A 20094-nucleotide genomic window follows, 5' to 3' on the forward strand; every position below is an offset into this window, starting at 1 on the left:
CTCTTCCTCCATCTTTAAAGTCAGCAGCATAGCATCTTCTCTCCTTTCTAATCTCTGCTTCATTCCTCATATCCTCTCTTTATGCCTCTGAGCGTCCTGCCTCCCTCTAATAAGAACCCTTGTGATTACATTGGGCCCTTCCAGAATAATCCATGATAATCTCCTCATCTCAGATTCTTTAATTTAATCACATCTGCAAAGTCTTTTTAACCATGTAAGGTAATATATTCACAGGTTCCGTGGATAAGTACCTGGACATCTTTGGGGGGCCAATAGCCATCCTACCACAAAGAGATGATAATTTTACGCATCTTTTAAGGTGGTTTTAAAAAGTAAATGAGATAAAACACATAAGGCACTTGGCATGTATAAAAAGCTTCACAAATGTTAGCTGTTGTTAAGACCAAGGTAATTCTGTAAAAACAGATTTTTTTCAAGAAAAAAAAGAAAATAGCCAATTTATACAGGAGGCATACTGGAAAGTTTTAAATTCAAATCAACGACTAGTGAGGGAAAATATGTAAGCTTTTCTCATTTTCTTCCTTATTCTGATGAATTAACACATGCAAATCACATTTAACATAAAGAATTAAATTTTAAATCTTCACTTTCTATTAAATGAAATACCAGGTAAAAATCATGATTTAATGCCTTTAATCACCTGCATAACTAAATTACCCCTTCCTCCATGAATGTCTCTTCTTTGACTTTATTTTCTCTTTCTAATAGGAGATGGAACATTCTGGCAGCCTTATTCAACTTTCACTAACCTTTGAGACTGCAGTTATGGAATAAAAGTAGATTTCATTACACTATGCTTTAGTACGAATCCCTCTAGAATAAGTGGGAGAAAGCCAACTCAAACTGGTTTTTTTGTAAAGCAGGAAGTGATAGTGGTGGGAATTTATGACTTGTGTAACTGGGTTGGATACTATATTGTGGTGACCAGGTTGAACTTCCAGAATGAAGGACTTACTCCCCCACTGTCAGCACATACAGGGATTGTTTTATTGAAGAGAACCATCTTGCCCATGACCATTCAGAGTCATCTCAGCTTCAGATCTCCCCACAGGATTGTTGAGACCTCATTGTGACCACATGGTAATTCAACTTCTCCTTCTGCCCACTCCCGCTTTCTTGTCTTTTCTTCCTTTCCAAGGATGTTTTCCTCCAAGGGCACTCTCTAGTAAAACTCCTGAACACGAATCTCCATCTCAGAGTCTACTTCCCGGTAAACCCAATCTGCAAGAATAACTGAGATGTCCAAGTGTTTCAGGCAGATCAGACCCAAGAATTCAAACATCATCATCTTATTTGTCTCCAAACCTCTCTGTCCTTCCCCAGCTGCTGATCTGATTTTGTTTGTGTAGGCATAATTCTTATGCAGCTTCTTAGCATAAGGCAGTAGAGATAGTCTATGGCAGCAGCAGGCATACATCATTCACAAGGAGAGAAAAGCTCACCCTCTCCTCCAGAGTCCCTAAAAACTCCATCCTCATGCAAATGATGAATTGGCTTTGTTTCGGTCAAGTGCCCACACCTGGATAATCACTGTGTCCAGGGGGATGAGGTGCTCTCATTGGTCATCCTTAGGCAAGGAAAGTGGGGCCACATAACTCATAGAAGCATATAGCGTGGGAGTATGGCAGTTCTGGAAAGAGCAGCAAGCACAGCAGAGATAAAATGAACAGAAATCCATTTTTCATTATCACCAGGGACAAAATTCCTTGGGAATCTTGGTGTGGTAACACACCTCCCTTTCTTTAGAAATTTCACACATCCTTCTTGGGATAAATTAAGAGCCTAATTTTTAAATTTGAGTTATCGTGAAAGAATCATACTCAGGATGCAAAGTCAGGGCATTTCCTGGAGACTTGAGTTTGCTTCTCTCTTTTTTTCTCAGTCAGAAGTGTCTAGGATTTCAATCATAAGCCTGAGAGTATTGGTCACTACTGCCTACTGGGAGTGGTGAGCACTCCCTTACATTCACTACAGTCCAGTTTGACACTAACAGCTTAGGAGACAATGGAAACCAAAGTGGCTAGAAGAAGATAAGCTATTAGCTAATGCATAGAGGTTCAACTTTCTTTCATTCTCCATGTCCAGTCAATACCAGCTAACCAATACCTGCTGCTTCTTTATGAAACTATCTTCCTGTCTTTCCAAGAGCAGTGCACATTACAATTTACTTGAACGGTGTTCTCAAAAGGAAAGTTACTTTCCATAAAAGAAAGATTTTACTCTTCATTGCAACTGCTCTCTCTTCCTCCTGCTGTGAAACTGATTGAAGTTCTTAAGGCTCTCAAGAAATCTCTACTCACAGCCCTGTGATTAATTTTGTAAAGGAGGAAAAAAACAATAGGACGGAATGGTTGATTACCCATGGAAAATATTCTTTCTTTTAAAAATTTTCTTCTCAAATTGTGGAGAGAGGGGAAGAGAGTTGGAAAATATTCAAAAAACAGGTTTATATGAAATAAGGAACATTGTTTCCTAGTATATGAGTTTTCACGGTCCCCTTCCCATTGCTTCCCCAGCAGAGCACAGGCATCCGGAGATAGATGAAAAAATGTGGGAGAAACTTGAAGATTTGCATAGGATAAGAGAAGATGAACCAGTAGGCTGGGAAAGAGAAAAGGGGAGAGAAGTGGAAAGGAGAATTCTTTGATAGGTTACAAAGAACTTCATGGAGCAGTAGTCATCCCTCTGGAGGAGTGTGAGAGTGACAGAAATAGGAAGAGCAAATTTTTAAGGTGCTTTATTCCTCATTAGGCATATATGCCTCACTTCTTTAATTACATGAGAAAATGAGTAGATATCTGAATTACCTTTTGTATCAGGCAAATCCAGTCAGAAAAACAGAAATCACCATATTTCAATGGAGGGAATTTCATACCGGGAATTGGTTACATGGGCGACGGGAAAGCAGAGAATATCAACATGGGTGCAAGAGGCAACGTAAAGATTAACAACTGCAGGAAGTGGTTGCCACCCTCAGGGTTAGAGGGAAACTAGGAGGAGGTGGTGTGACACAAGCCCAGAAGCCAAGGCCATCTGGCAGGAGCTGGAACTGCAGTGATCATGGCCAGCAGGAGCTCGTGCTACAGAGGGAAGGGCTAACTGGTAGGGGCTGGAGCCTCAGTGGAAATGCGGCCACTTCAGGGATGCCACCTGATGCAGAAAGCTGGGGGAAGAAACACTCTGGCTTCATCCCAGCTACTCATCTTCCAATTTGGCTGAACATACCAGAAGCCTGAGGGCCAAGGATCCTGGCAAATACAATTCTCTCTGAAACAGAGCACAGCAGGGAAAGGGTGGGGATTAGATCTCAGAGCAAAGAGGCAAATAACTGGCACATGTTTTGATTGTCTGTGTTTCTTTGAATTCATCTGTGTGTAATGGAACCACAAAGCCGACTACCCTTTATGTGAGTTACACGTGATCCGAGAGCAATGGAGAAGGTCACAGTTGAGTACCTTTCCTTAAGGGTTAAAAAGAGAAAAATAATATTACTTTATTAATTGTCAGAATTCTGGAGGCTGTCTCAGGTGGTTCATAGACAACAACCCCAAAGAGTTCATGCCTCTCCTTCTCTTTCTTTTCCCTGGTTCTCTTTTGTCCTCCAATTTCTTCTTTTCCCTCTCTGTTGACTGTAGCTGTAGTACAACCACCCTTGTGCAATGTCAACTTTGATCTCATAGATCTACCCTCCTGTCTCTTTCATGTCCTGAAGACTGGGTAGTAGTCATGAGAAAAATGCTAAATCTGGCTTTTCGCATCTACTACATCTGACATACCTTTGTTCTGACCCTGTTTACATATCTAGCCTAGAGGATGTCATGTCTGCCTGGGAATACTATAGTCATGCAAACATTTTGATACGTTTGATCTATTTTCACTTCCTGCAGTTCTATTTGGAGTGATTTTGGATGGGACTGGCACAGTTAGGCTTTTTTTCTGGTATCATGGTTAAAAGTATAGCCAAAATGCTTGAGTTTCAAATCCCGACTTCAGTTTCCTAATTGCATGACCTTGGCCAAGTAACTTAATTGCTCTGGTTCTCAGTTCCCTCATCTATAAATGTAATAATAATAATGGAAACTACTTTACAGGGGTTGATTTGTTAGAATCAAATGAATTTATTTATATACTGAATTTATATAAATATATGTGTGTATGTGTGTCTTGGTGTGTATGTACACACGTACTTATGTATTAACTCATATATACATATATATGTGTGTGTATGTGTACATACGTATACACATACACACATACATAGCTTAGAAAATTGGCACAATGTAAGCCTTCTGTAAATATCAACCATCACTATTATTTTTCTCAACAAGACTGTAAATGCTGCTCCAGCCTGTCAAAAGATATCACACCTACTTCATATTTTTTACCCAGCACGAAATCATGGCTAGTTGGGTGACTTTGTAAAAATTGCTACTTGATAACTGATAAGTCAAAAAGTTAATTCGCTGCGTAAAGAACATCTCATTATTGCACTCTTACTTGTCTCTCAATTGTAGAAATAGGTTTCATTTCCCTCTATGTTTAGTTGTGATTGGATCATTACAGACCTTTTTTTCTGTAGTTTTTGTGGTTTAGAGATTTAAATTTGTTATGGAAACAAGCTTTTCAGTTGACCAATGATTAGCTAATTTCTGATAATATAAAAGGAAACAGATTGCCCCAAGGCTGCTGTTTTCATTTCCTCATGGGAAGAAGCAGCATAGCAGAGAAGAAAGGCAGACACAAGACACTGCTCCTCTGCCACCATGGGGAACTGGGTTGTGAATGAGGGACTCTCCATCTTTGTCATTGTAAGTACCAATGAGGAATCAATTATGAATTCTCTGACTTGTCTGGGTTCTTTTACGAACTAAAATAGAGGAAGACTTTTTTGTTTGTCTATTTGTTTTGTTTGTTTGAGAAATTGCATCGAAACTGATTTACTGTGTGAACATACATCTATCTGCTAGCAGACTGAGTCCCTTCTTCCAAACTTATTAATGGAAAGAATGGATCGGGAGCTCACTTCACCTAGTTTATTTCTTGAATTTTTAAGAGTACTAAATTAGCCAGCATTTCACAGAAGGAGTAGAAGACATTTCATGCTATTGATCCCTGAGTCTGAGTTGTTTATTAATGTTTACAAAGGCAAATTTCTCTACTTTTTATGTGTTTATACCACTTAAAAATGGGCAATTGACATTTTATACTATTTTCCAAACAACAAGACTGGCTCCTGTATGAGAAATTGGCCTTTATTTCAGTAATTATTTCAGTAATTACACCAAATATAATTGAAGTTCTCAACTTTCTTTTTAAGAAAAGTATCCTCTTTTCTCTGAGGTAAACTTGAGTTATTCATGAGGTTTATAAACATTCAAGGGAAGGGAATTGAAATAAGATATCTAGACTCATATTTAAAGTGTATATATGATATATAATATAATTATATATATATCAACATAATCTATCCTAAGGAAGAATTTTTGTAAGTAAAGAGATGGCTAATTTTCAAATAGACACTTTAGTTTCTTTAGTTGTTAACATAACAAAGATCAACTATTATTTTAATATGGTGGTCTCAGCAAAGCAATCATGGAAAATTGGGAAGATAGAAATGTGATGTAAAAATAGCCTTCCAAATAGCCAATGAAAGCATTATACAGATGTTAAAAAGAACACTTATGAGCGGAACTTTTGAAAGAATTTATCATAAAGTAAATATCGAGTCTTTGGGTTTTAGAGGTAGAGAGAAGTTAGTGACACAAATAAAATAAAAGCAAAAATATTTTGCCATTAAAAAAAAATATCCCGGGGCCGGCCCTGTGTCCGAGTGGTTAAGTTCACGTGCTCCGCTTTGGCGGCATGGGATTCGCAGGTTCAGATCCTGGGCACGGACCTACACACCACTCATCAAGTCATGCTGTGGCGGCATCCTACATGGAAGAACTAGTATGACCTACAGCCAGGATATACAACTGTGTACTGGGGCTTTGGAGAGAAAAAAAAAAAAGAAAGAAGATTGGCAACAGATGTTAGCTCAGGGCCAATCTTCCTCACCAAAAAGCATACCTTAAAAAAAAAATATGCCAAACCAACATTCTAATGCAATATAGAATTCTTCTGAGGACTCAGAGCTCTTAACTTGATTTCTTATCACCATTTTAAGAACAGACTACTCCTATAGAAAACAAATTCCAATTATACTTTTTGCTCCTACCACAACTTTTCCCAGGAAATGACCTCTTTCTAAATTATACCCTCACATACTTGAAAGTAAAGACACGGCTTGGAAAGCAAGAGTAAGAATGACAAGGTTAGGAAATGGAGAAGTTGTTTTAGCACCTTCTTCTTTATAAAGAGAGACTGTTCTCAAGTGTCTATGGACATTTCATAGCTTCAAAGCACAGTTACAAAAGATCACTATGGAGCCGAAGGTAGAAGATTGGGCAGTGTCACCGCTTGATGCAGTCAGTGCTTGGGATGAAATGAGAAGTCACAATGTAGAAGGGTCTCTTTTTAAAAAAGTCCCATGCCCCTCACCCCCTCATTCATGCTCAATATCCCCTTCTTCAAAAGTTAAGCAAAACTTACTAAACAGCATTAAAGGCTTGACACTTTAGCTGATGAGACTCCCACTAGCTGGGGTGGGAAGCTATGTGGTGGAGGGAGGTGACTGGCGCCCGTGAGAGTAGAACACAATGTCCTACTAGAGTGGGGGACAGCATAGTAACATATTCCTTTCTCTTCTCTTTCTAAGAAGAATCATCTGCTATCATCTATCTATCTATCTAAGGTTAAGAAGAAAAGAGGAAGAGAAAGAAAGGAGAGGAAAGAGACTGATAACAATTTGGCGTACTGGCCATGTAGTAAAACAATCGTGGGGAATAACACAGGGTAGAAAGGTTAGTTACAGAGAAGTGTAGTGACACTGTTGTAGGAAAGAGCTGGTTCTAAGCTGTTTACACACAGCTTCGTAACCACCTTTGTTGAAGGCTGGAATCGGGGAAGTCCTGACTCTGGTCTGACTCCATCTTGTGTGAAACGTACCTGTTAAAACGTGAAAACTTCATGCAACTATTTCTGTTTGTGCAGCTGGTGTGGCTGGGCATGAATGCCTTCCTCTTTGTATGGTACTACCGGGTTTATGACAATAGAGAGCAGTTCTTTTACACTCGAAAACTTCTTGGGGTAAGTATAAGTTTTATTTCATGCAATATTGACTGACTCACATTTCTAATCAGAGATTCTTGTTCATATTCTTTTCAACATTTTAAGTAAATATTCTGACCAACCTAAACAGCACCATCAGCCTCATTGCCTCTATTGCAAACCCCTGGATAAGTCTTTAGGCCTTCCAGTATGGGACAAACAAAAGAGGGCCCCAGTAACATCCTTCACCTCCCAAAGAACCACTGTGCCATTGTTTAGCTTAAGGGAAAAATCTAACACTGACTGTGGAATGGAAGGCCAGTTTGGAGAGATTGATCCAGGGATGACGCATGTGGGACATATTCTCTAAATCATCTGATTCTCACCATTTTTGTGCATGGAAAGCCCTGTTCCTAGTGCCATGTTAGAAAATGATCTTCTGAAAATAAGCCCCTCCCTACATATAGAGCCTTTGAGGAACTTGCCTAAGGGTCACATTCATTAACCAGGCCAGCAGAGTGAAGGCCGCCCACTTTCCTTGAGTTCTTTAGCATTCTCGGTTTCCTTGAACTGCCAGGGTTCTTCCTCAACACAATGAAGATAATTACAGTTACAGCTGTCCCCAGAGGAAATCATTTGTTACATCATGTTGAAACCATGAAGGAATTGTTTAATAATACCAATTATAATGTGTATTATAAATCATATGTATGAGTAATTATAATATATAGTTATACCACATTGTTATAATTTTTGTTAACTTAGATTGACATTCAGAAGGGTGATTTCCCTTTGCTTTTCCCCTCCAAAATATGCAACTTCTTTAGGCATTACAAAGATAACAATTATAATGCCAAAGCATTATATCATACCAACGTAGGTTACTATTGAGGTCAGTCTAAGTGCTAAGAAAACCTTGCTTAAAAAGGCCCAGTTTTGGGGGCTGGCCCCGTGGCCGAGTGGTTAAGTTCACGCACTCCGTTGCAGGCAGCCCAGTGTTTCATTGGTTCGAATCCTGGGCGTGGACATGGCACTGTTCAACAAACCACGCTGAGGCAGCATCCCACGTGCCACAACTAGAAGGACCCACAACGAAGAATATACAACTATGTACTAGGGGGCTTTGGGGAGAAAAAGGAAAAAAAAATAAAATTAAATTTAAAAGGCCCAGTTTCTAAACTGAGCTCTAGTTAATGATACACACACTTAAGTATTTAGGGGGAAGTTAGCTGATGTCTGCAACTTACTTTGAAATGCCTCAAAAAATAAGATGAGTTGATGGTTGGATAGAAGGATAGATAGATATGTGATAAAGCAAGCATAGTAAAATGTAAAAGGTGAAATCTGGGAAATGGGTAAGCAAGTATTCATTGTGAAATTCTTCTCTTTAAGTTTGACAATTTTCATAATAAAATGTTGGAGAGGGGGCAGATTAAAACAAAGGGTCCTAGCAGGCCCTAAAGGTAAACTCGGCTCTGAAGGACCTTCCTTTCCAAATAACTTGATGTCTCTGGTGTGTGGGCCTCATGCCAGCAACCCTGGAGAAGTGGGGGGATTAGTCCATGCTCACAGGAGTCACCCTGCTCCCTAATCCTGCTTCTTCCAGGCAGCGCTTCCGTTGGCCAGGGCCCCTGCAGCCTGTCTGAATTTCAACTGCATGCTGATCCTGCTGCCGGTCTGTCGAAATCTGCTCTCCTTTCTCAGGGGTTCCAGCGCGGTAAGAGCAAGCCTTTACAAAGTCTGAGTTCTACAAGATATCAAAGGCCATCAAGCTAAATGCCCTTTCTTAGGAAAAGCAAACCAATGGTTTGTGAGGATTTCAACCTCTGCAGAATATTCAAGATCTCAGCTATACCTGATTCTGTAGTTTATTTCTTTATTATTTGTTGATGGAGCTCCCTGGGACAACCATTTAACTTGGAGCAGACATTAAAAACAACAACCAATCAACCTATACCTCAACAATAGCAATAAAGCCATGTGCATGCACACACACACAGACATACATAGTATGTGCGTATGTTTATAAAAGTTGGGAATTAATCTTACAGTGCCATGTTTTTCAAAATTTTTGAATCAGAGAAAATCTCTTTTGTGGATAACATCCCAAGCAGATGGAATAAATGGGCAATGAGTCACCATAATGAATGTGACTAAGAAGTGCTGGCTCCATGGAACTGGGGAGTTCAGAGCTTTCTAAATACCCAGGGGTCCTTTCAGCCTCACTTCAACAATTTAGTGAACCCCTAAATGTACTATGCTGGAAAAAGAAAAAAGATTATGTAGGAAGAAAGTTTGTAACCTATAAATGGTATACAAATTTCCTACTGCTATTATTATACAAAGATGACAAACAAGAAACTTACAATCTACACACATACCGAAATAAATACAAAACAGAGCAAAATATGATGGGTCCCACAAAACATTCTAAATGAAGAGCCGCAGGGAATCAAAGAAGGGGTAAATTATATCAGGTGGGGCAGGGTATGAAGAAAGGCTTCTTAGGGAAGGTGGTATGAGATATAGGCATATAAGGCTAAAATAAGCATCTACCGGATGTAAATGAAACAGAAAGACATTCTACATGGAGAAAATGGCGTGGGCAAAAGCACGAGAAATGGTGAGGAAATTGTGTTCTTGAAAGCCCTGTTATCAGCTTGACTTCCAGCTTCTTTTTGGATGTGTTTGCCATTCCTGACCACATCGAAGAGGGTGGCTCTTCCAAAGTTAGGGATTGATGCCCTGGTGGGACCCATTCCACTAACTCATTAGTGACTAGTAGTCTCTGTTTTTCCTTTTAATAAAATGCATGTTTTATATTAACTAGATTTGTCAAAAATTACCTAGTGAGTAGAACTCATTTATAGAGGAGAGCAGTTAGCAGTCTATTTTGATGGGAATGTAGGATTGTAAAGGGCAGATGTCAGAGGTGAGTCTCCAGAGAAGAACTGGAGCTTTGCTAGGAAACTAGGACCTTGACTGTACAGCCGAAGAGTTAATACTTAATTTGGCAATCACTGACTGTTTTGGGAAAGGAAAATGATCCAAACTGTCAATAACGAGTAGAACTTGCCTTGAACTCTGCCTCGTTTTTCCTAGTCTTACTAGATTCACTTTGATCCCAAGGAGAATTTTTTTCCTTGAAGAACTATACAGCTCTCGATTTACTAATATAGGATTAGCAGGCTACAACTAACTGTAGACATTGATTACAAGGATTTCCAAATAATCTTCTCAACCTAAGAATCCACAAAGGTAAAATTCCATTTGATTGAAAGTTTTATTGACGAGCCATCAGTAAAGTACAATGTCTGGTATATCGTAGGAGCCTGATGAGTATTTGCTAAATGAAACTCACGTACTGTAGCTTTCTTTTAAGGCAGCACAATTCATTGTTATTCTCCCCATTATTCCCTGTTTGAAAACTTTGTATTTAGAGGAAGTAACCCCTGAGAAAAAGGCAGTGTTTTCACCAGGATAGTCCATTAAGAAATCCTTGTTACCCCACAAGCCCAAATTGCACTGTCGTTGAGCTGCCGTGCCCCACGAGCCGCACATGTTGTAATGGCTGCTTTTAGGCTTCCTGTGGCCCAGGAGGGAAGATCCTCCTGAGGGTCTCTAAAGACAGAGATGAAATGAGGCTGCTCTTCAAATGGCAGAGAAGCTCAGCTCTGTAACCAGGAAGACCTGTATGTAAAAGAATATATTTTTTAAAATTAGCAGCAAGCAACCTTCTTTTACAGATGGGATGTGTCTCTCCCTCTTCAGATTTCCCAACCTGAAGTGTGAACTTTGCAAATGAAACTTCTTTTCTGATTGGGATTAAAATGAGTGAGCATGCTGTGACTAATGTTGGGAATCGTAATAGCTGCCACTTACTGTCTTCATAGACCTCACCTCGTGAAATCCGCATATCAAATCAGTGAAGTGGGGATGAAATTAAATGGGAGTGTTGTGATTCAAACCCAGATCATTGTACCTCCAGAGCTCATTCAGTTTCCTATGTGCCGCCTAAACTCAAAACTGTCTAGTTGCAATATTATGGTCTTAGAAAGTCCATCATATATATGAAAATTTGAGCATGCTGAATAACCTAGGCTAGAAAAGGCAAGGATGTTGGAACTTCCAGGAATTGTTTGTAGGACATTATGCAAACTAAACAGTCACAGAACTTCTGTTCAGTTTCTAGTGGTCTTAATCATTTAGACTTTGCTTTATAATCCTTCTGGTTACCTGGAGAAAGCAAGCCCCAAGGTTGGCCCACACCAGGAAAGATAGGAATAAAGACTCCCAGTCTGCTTTGTTGAGGGAAATGGGGAAGGATGGGGTTCAGCATACAGAAGTTCCCAAAGAAACCTTAATAACCCCAACTTGCCATACAGAAACTGAGTTCTAACTGGATGGAAGTCCTAGTCTTAAGATCAGAAAGAAACAGGAAGTTGAGAGAGTGAGCTCGTATCTGTAACCTTATGTAGTCTGAGAGCCAGAGGCCCTCAACATGGCTCTATCTCTCACCATATGGTCTAGGGCAAGTCTCTTGGACTTCCTGTCTCAGTTTTTTTTTCAGTTGAAAAGCACGTGAAATAATGCAAATGTAAGAATGAATACGACACTCTAAAAGTGTATTAATTGACTAAGCCTATCAACTAGTGAGTTGTCAGTCAATAAATATCTGTTGAGTGCCAACTATGTACTAAGCACTGGCGACACATGGTAAGTAAAGAGTAAGATATGGATAGACCGCGAGCTCGAGGAGCTTAGAGTTTTATGGAGAAGATATAGAATAAACATGTAATTTCAAAATTATAAACAGTGCTATACGAATAAAGTGGTGCTCTTTATATTTATCACATATTCTACTGCCACCAGGTTTGGAAATTATTGTCAGCTTCTCCGTCTGAGTTCCATAGATTCAAGATTGGCTTTTGCTGTTTCTCCCAAATTGCATATAAATATCTAATTCAGGTTCATTCACGGTGCATGTGGTGAGACCAGATGTACCTAAAATAGAATTTATAAGTTTCTGTAACACTTGTGTTACGGAAACTCATATTATGCCCTATTAAATATGCATTTCTTTTTAGTTCCAGTTCTCAATTTTTAAAAATTGTTTTCCTCTCACAGTTTGCATAGATATCTGCCAAGATGACTCAATAATTTCCCTTGCACTTGAATGTTAGTCTATTGAGATTGGGCAAGGCTGTAGGTGACAGTAACAAAAGAAACTTCCCTTTAGATGTCAATGGCCAAGAGCAAAGAGGTAATTCAGTGAGGAAGCTATGGAGCATGATGGCAGCTTGGGAAATTGGTAGGTGGCTGGCAATAATTCAGAAGTGGCTCAAAAGCATAAAAATGGTATCTGCATCGTAGGGAGGGACAAAAAGCCCTGGGCAGTCACAGGCAGCAAAGCCCTTTCTTCCCACCCACCAACAGGCCATCTTGCCTCCTTCTCAGGAAATGGTGAGGGAATTGTATCTGGAACCCCCGTATACGCATGACTTATGGCTTTACTTTGGATTATTTTGCCATTACTGGCTATACCAAAAAGGGTGGCTAGGAAAAATTAGCTAATGGTGCCCTGGTGGGACCCATTCCACTGGCCCAATAGTGACTAATAGCCTCTGTTTTTCCTCTTAATAAAATGTATGTGTTTCATATTAACTAGCTTTTTAAAAAAATTACCTATTAAGATCAGAGTATTACTGAATGGACCTTGTATTTCCCAAGCACATCTCTCCATTATTGTAGCATTCAGTTTATTTTTCTATAGGAGTCTGTTGCTAGAGCTGTTAAACGGCGTTAAAATCTATTCACATTTTTGATGATCCATGTTGATGATGATAAGGATAGACCTATGGAGACAGTATAGAGACCACAACAAAACCACATTCCTTTTCTTCAAATTGAGCATGCAGGAGTCAGTATATTTTCCTCTAAATGTCCCAAAATGATTTGTCAGGCAGTAAAAAAGGAAACAGTGTGACAAGTATAGATATGTGGGTAAATACACCTCTACAGGTTTGGAATAATCATCTTAGATCCTAGGACAGTGAAAGCGTGATTCATTTAACCAAATAATTAATAAAGGATTTTAAAAAGTATGTGACATATTGCTCTGCATACAGGAAGCTTTCTTTCTAGCTGAGAAGCCAATCCATACTAGCTGAAAGTTAAATAATGATACAAAAAAATCAAATATTTATTAAATACCCCTCAATGAATCTATGAAACAGACCTATGAAGGAAGAACTATGATAAATATATAGGTGAGGAAACTGGAAACTGAGTACACGCAGCTGGATGGTAGGGCTAGGATACAACACAGGTATGTCTGATGGCAAAACTTGCTCTCAGAAATGTAATTCAGTACTGCTTTCTGACCCTACTAATTCTCATGCTCTCATTCTTAGGAGCCCAATTGCGTTCCATCACTCCAATAGGGACTGTATTGATTATCTATTGCTGTGTAACAAACTTCCACAAACTCAGTAGCTTAAAACAAACTCAATTTATTAGCTCCAAGTTCTGCAGGTCAGAAGTCCAACATCCTGTGGCTGGGTTCTCTGCTCAGGGTATCATAGGTTGAAATCAAGGTGTCAACTGGGCTGGGTCATAAGGAAACTGGGTAAAAATGTTCCAAGCTAATTCTTGTTGGCAAAATTTAGTTTCTTGCAGTTGCAGAACTGAGGTCTCTGTCTCCTTGCCGATGGTCATCCAGGGACCACTCTCAGATCCTAGATGTCCCTGTATTCCTTGCCATGTGGCCCCCTCCATCTTCAAGCCGGCAACAGTGCATCAAATACTTCTTGTGCCTTGAATCTCTGACTTCTTCCATCTCTGACTTCTAGACTCAGATTTAAAGGGCTCATGTGATTGGGTCAGGCCCACCCAGATAATCTCTCTCTTAAGGTCAGCTTGGGACTTTAATTGTCTCTGCAAAGTCCTTTTTGCCATATAATGTAACAAAATCACAGGAGTGACATCCCATCATATTCACAGGTCAGGTCCCACCCAAACTCAAGGGGAGATTATAGAAGGTCATTGGGGTTCATTGCCGACCACATGGAGTCAAGTAAACTATGGAGGAACCCAGCAATTAGGACACAGGAAAAAGATATTTCCTTAAAACTGTAAGGAATACAAAGTAGTAAAACAATGTGCAACACTTGAAATAAACACAAAAGATAATGAGGCTATATAAGAAAACAAGAACAGTCAATTTTTCACCAACCGAAATGCAAAATGGGTGATTTAAAACAGAAACTCTTGTTTTGAGAGCCTGAATCACTGCTCAGCTCCACCAATGGACACCTGGTTGTAGGTGACGCTGTTGGTTCTCCACCAGTATTCCCTCCACACTGATAGTTCCAGTACATGGGGCAGCTGCCTTCTGCAAGCCCCAGTCATTCTCTGCCTGAGGATTTTCTTTCAGCCCTCTCCTGGGGCAAGCCAGAAATGCCAGGAGTTGATGCCCTGGGAGCAGCCCTCAGCCAGTAATGGCTGGAAGTTGGTGAATGAAAACCCAAACTTCCTAACCCCTCCAGTAAAAAACAAAAAACAAAACTCTGGGGAATGCTCTACACAGTCTCCCAGAGGTCCCTCATTAGAAAGCCCAAGGAGAGGATGTGATAATGGGAGCTGATATCGTAATACACCCTTGATGATTTCCTGCCCTTCCCAGTCTTACTTCCCCTCTCTTGTTTTGTGTGATCACTTTCCAGGTAGAGTACTTACACTTAAATTCTTGTCTCGGGTTTTGAGACACATAGAAAAATAGTGACTATATCTTTACATTTGGTTTGGTGGAAAAGGGCGTGAACCTTGAAGACAAACAGACTTGGATCCCAGCCAATGGGAGGGTTAGCGTTAGTTTTCTTATCTGTGAAAAGAGGACAATAGTACTTATCTTACTGCATTAAATGAGGTAATGCTTATGGCTAAACTGCCTGGCTCACAGAAGGCACTCAATAAAGCCTAATTCTTTTTTCTTTTTCTGAAATCCTCAGTGCCTTTCTTACTAGTATTTCTTGGGTTTCAGGAATCTGCTCTCCTGGTCCAAATAGCCTTCCCTCCCTAGAAGCAGCTAACTGAGAGAGAGTGGAGCGAGCACGATTTCCCATACAATTATATTTTTTTCTATAAAATCAGAACATTTTATTAAAAATAAGTAAGCCAAATATTAATTACCCTCATATTTAAATTAAATATGTTTAGAACCAGATATTTATGATACCTAAGTTTTTGGGGGTACTTCACTCTGCTCTCCTTAAAAATCTCCGAATCTCTGTGGCAGTACATCTAGTCTTGGGAACAAAAGAGCCAGAGGAAGCATTTGACTGATTTTCAGGAGGGCAAAGCTTAGATTCAACCATAAACTAGATATTTTTTCTATTTTGGGCATTGACCTGAATCCAGATTCAAACCCACATCTTCCAACGAACATCAGTAGGACAATTACACTAAAGTATTGGCCAAAATACTATTTTCAATGTCAAGGTAACCATATGAGGTATAAAATAGAATATCGATATTTCTGGCAGCAGATAGGCTGGGTTTAAATCCCATTTCTGCCACTTATTAACTATGTGGCCTAAGGCAAGGTAACCTCTTTCTGCCTTTGTTTCCTCATCTGTTCTGTAATGATAATAATGGCACCTCCTGCAATAGGATTGCTATAAGAATGAAATGAGTCAATGCACTTAAGGCAGTTCCTTGCATAAGCTCTTTGTAAATATTAGCTATTATTATTTTTTATATTATTCTTGGGTTAACGATCTCCCTTGTGGTGTTGTCTCTATCAGCAGGGGAAAGTGGACACTTTTTTCTTTTCCCCTAGTGTGTATGGCCTGGAAGGATGTTGTTCTAAAATTATTCACTTGTTCTAGAACTGTTCGCTTGTCTGTATCCCCTTTAGACTGCCAGGTCTTTGAGGGGAGGCCTGTCCTTTATGAATTTCTCTATCAGGAGATAGAGAATAGCCCTCAGCCAGTAATTTATTGAATAAATTCATCTGAACTAGAAACTATGTAGTTATATATGTTTTCTGTCCAAATTCGTATTTTATACAATTAAGCCATGGATTCCAGGAGAGACTTTTTGTGTCACAGGTATGAGAATCTTAAACATATTGGTTAAGCTGGCTATGCCACTTACTGGCTGTTTGACCTTGGGAAGATGACTACCTCTATCTGAGCCTCAGTTTTCTCATCAATCGAATGGGTAGAATGATATAGTTTTTAAGGTGGTTGTGAGAATTAAATGAAATGATATATATCTAACGCCTGGAACAGAGAAAACCTTCTTGTTGACAATTACTATGTATTTCATTCTTTTCCCCTTAATACAAAGTGCTGCTCAACAAGAATTCGAAGACAATTAGACAGGAACCTGACCTTCCATAAAATGGTGGCATGGATGATTGCACTTCACACTGGTAAGTTTATTAAGATATTTGAGATTGCAAAGAAAACTTGGAACCGGACAGTTCCCTCTATTCTTAGATACTTTTTTGTAAGAGGTTGGCCTTTATTGGTAGATTAGGTGGTGATTGTATATGTTGTAATTTTTGAATGAATTCTGTTAAAAAATATTCACCACTATTTCTGTCAGCCTAATATTAAGATTTATTCCTTCAGGTCTTAAAACATTTTTATCTTGGGCTCTTTTGGTAAAATCCCAGTGTCTTCACCCTTTTCCATCCTTTTTAATATCAAAAATATTTGTCAGTCCACATATGAGAGCTTTTATTAATTCATTTTTTAAAAATACTTGGTTGAACATGTAGATTTGTGGATTTCTTGCAGTAAGCCTACAGGAGCCGCAGCCCGTAAATTCAGAATCCCTTAAGACAGCCCCTATTAGCCAAACACTTTCTTTATTATTATTATTGTTGAGATATATATATATATATACACACACGCAATAGGCGTACATGTGTATATGTGTACTATATGTGTTATTATTATTAGGGTGGTAATGTTGGCACAAGAAGGGATATATCTGGGACCCTTATCAAATCTCCACTAATTCACTTAATAAATAATTGATGTTCCAGGCAATAGGCATCACACGTGCACAGCGATGAACAAAATAGACGTTTGCTCTGCCCTTAAGGAGTTTGTCCCTAACCTGAATAAAATAGGCTTAGATTGCAGGTGTTCAACTGGGTTTCTCATCTTCTACCAGGAGATCATGCAGCCTGTCTGAGCTGTGGTAAATGAAATCTTTCAAGAGTGAACTGTATGATAAAATCTTGTTAGAAAGCAACATAATGTGATGGTTAAGAGCACAGATTTGTGTGCCAAACTGCTTGGATTTGGTTCTTAACTGCTACTTCCTACCTTGGTGCCCATAGATTTGAAAGCAATCTATGCCCCAGTTTCCTCATCTGTAAGATGAGATGATAGTAATAGTACCTATATCACCAGGTCAATGTAAAGATTAAGTAATTAGAAAGCACTTGTAACAGTGCTTGGCACCTAGTAAGTCCTATGTAAGTGCACGTTAAGTAAATAACGCAATTTTTAAAAATAGTTTCATTCTTATGCCCATTTGTCTGTATTGGTTCAATAAAATTGAAAATTGAAAAGTCAAATCTCTATCTGAAGTAACGTGAGAGTCAGGTGAATGGACCAGTCAAAGGTGTACATTACATGAGAGTCTTCTTGTTAGAGCACAAATATATCAGGGGGAGAGAGAGAATGAGAGCACATCTAAATACCCTCAGAGACCAAAGTTGTTTTGTAAAATCTTAGAACTTGGTTGGGTCTTTAATATCATGTAGTTCAACACCTCGATTCTATAAATGAGGGAGCAAGACCAGAGAGGTTAAGCGATTTGCCTATAATCACACAGCCAGAGAGTAGTTTACCCACTAGAATTGCCTTGCCTCTCTGATCCTGGAGACCCAGTTCTTGTTTATAAGTGTCCTGGGCCATGTCTGTGTCTCCCTGTAACTTATCATAGAGTTAGGGGCCGTAGCCAGAAAGCCTGCTTACAATAAAATTGTGCACACCCTTCACCCTCGTTTCTCTTCTCTGCCTTCTTTAGCGATCCACACCATTGCACATCTATTTAATGTGGAGTGGTGTGTGGATGCCCGAGTCAACAATTCTGATTCATATTCAGTAGCGCTCTCTAAATTTGAAGATAAGCCTGGTGAAACTTACCTCAATTTTGCTGAAAAGAAAATCAAGGTAAGCCTCTTATTTCCTGATCCAGATGTCCCCTAGGCCATTAAAACTGAGAACTAGATTTTAATAAGTGAAAAATTCTACTTGGCCAGAACAACAACAATGACAAAAGTTGACTAACAATCAGAGGGACAAGTTTGTATATTCTAAGAATGTGAGTTCAACGAAAATATCTCCCACACTCCTGACCCCATGTGTGGAGGGTCGCTAGATGTTTTCTATTTCCTTAAGCTCGCCTGTGAGAATGTGTGTACGTGGAGCCTGGAGTAACTCAGGCTTACCCATGACAATGCTCGACAGTCAAAGAAAGCCAGGAACACAGTCTGGTCAAACAAAGTTGAGTTTATTACTTGCTGCAGCAAAAGAGACCTCACACCATGAAGAAGTCTGAGGCATCTCAGGCGGGTGTTAAGAGAGGCTTTTCTAGGACTTGGGTTTGTGTTCGATGATTTGGGAGGGGTTTAAGGAAGCAAGGATTTGCTCTGGATCAGGTATGGTCAAGAACTGGGGATAGTTCTAGGACTGGGTATCTTAATAATTTTTTTTTAGGAGGCAGAAGGAATAGAATGGGGCTAAATCTGTAGTTGGTAAAGAAGCAGCAGTCACCCATGTTTTTGTCTTAGCTTAGACATGATTTCAGAGTGGTCTTGTTTTTGTCTCACTCCATCACAATCACAGAATGACCTCATTTGATGTTGGTGTTGTATGAAACTGTTTATGTGAAATAGGGAACACTCCGGCTTAGGTGTTAGTACCAGTCCAGCCACCAGTTGATAGCTGTCAGTGATGCTTTTCTTCTTTCTTGCCTACAATATCTGAGGGGTGGCCTATATCTGATAATTGTCATTCCTTGAAAGCACAGTACACTGGGAGGAACTCAGCAGTTCTCCAGGAGCAGCCATTTGGAGTATCAACAGGCAAAGACTTCTTCCCTTCCAGCAGTTATTGAAGCTTCCTACAGTCATAGGGAGAAGCTCCAAGTCATCTTCATGTACCAATGGCTCTGGAGAATGGCCAAATCACATTACTATACACTAAGTTCCAAACATGTTACCTTGTATTTAGAAAAAATTACAAGAAAAGTCCCTTGAGCCCGCCCGGTAGCACAGTGGTTAAGTTTGCTCACTCCACTTCAGCGGCCCAGGATTCATGGGTTCAGATCCCGGGCATAGACCTACACACCACTCATCAAGCTATGCTGTGGCAGCATCCCACATACAAAATAGAGAAAGATTGGTATGGATGTTAGCTCAGTGACAATCTTCCTCAAGCAAAAAGGGGAAGATTGGCAACAGATTTAGCTTAGGACCAATCTTCCTCACCAAGAAAAAGAAAAACAAAGAAAAGAAAAGTCCCTTAATTTTGCAAAAATAATTATCCTCAAGCTGACATGAAAAAACTTGCCTGGTCTACTTAGGAAGAGGATTAAGCAGCATCAAACAAAACAGAAATTCTTTTTTTTATAATGTCTCGGATAATTTTTCTTTTCTGTTATTTGTTGTTTGTACAGTGATATATAAGGGTGGCAATGTTAACATACGAGGTGAACTGACACTACCTTCTGTCTCCAGATCTCTTTGGGTCACTTTTACTGTGTCTGTGCTCCCCCACCCTTCTGTGTGCTTTCACTTTCAATTTCCTGTACTTGTGTTTCTTCCTCAGAGGACTGCTCTGGGGCTGTTGGAGTCCGTTTGCTCACAAGCTCAGAGATCTGGAAGGGACTGGATAG

At 39.6% G+C, this 20094-nt stretch overlaps 1 protein-coding gene across 1 annotated transcript in view; it reads left to right on the forward strand.

The window, feature by feature from the left end:
• Nucleotides 1-4546: 4546 nt before the first annotated feature.
• The window catches only part of CYBB (cytochrome b-245 beta chain), a 33364-nt gene continuing 17816 nt past the window's right edge, over nt 4547-20094 (forward strand). Inside the window, exons 1-5 of the mRNA XM_008507674.2 lie at nt 4547-4829; nt 7114-7209; nt 8777-8887; nt 16522-16606; nt 18223-18368. Of these exons, the coding sequence (XP_008505896.1) occupies nt 4785-4829; nt 7114-7209; nt 8777-8887; nt 16522-16606; nt 18223-18368 (483 nt within the window). The 5' untranslated portion in view covers nt 4547-4784. The remainder of the gene's footprint in view (nt 4830-7113; nt 7210-8776; nt 8888-16521; nt 16607-18222; nt 18369-20094) is intronic.

The sequence above is a fragment of the Equus przewalskii genome, chromosome X (assembly GCF_037783145.1).
Source record: "Equus przewalskii isolate Varuska chromosome X, EquPr2, whole genome shotgun sequence".
NCBI classification, from domain to species: Eukaryota; Metazoa; Chordata; class Mammalia; order Perissodactyla; family Equidae; genus Equus; species Equus przewalskii.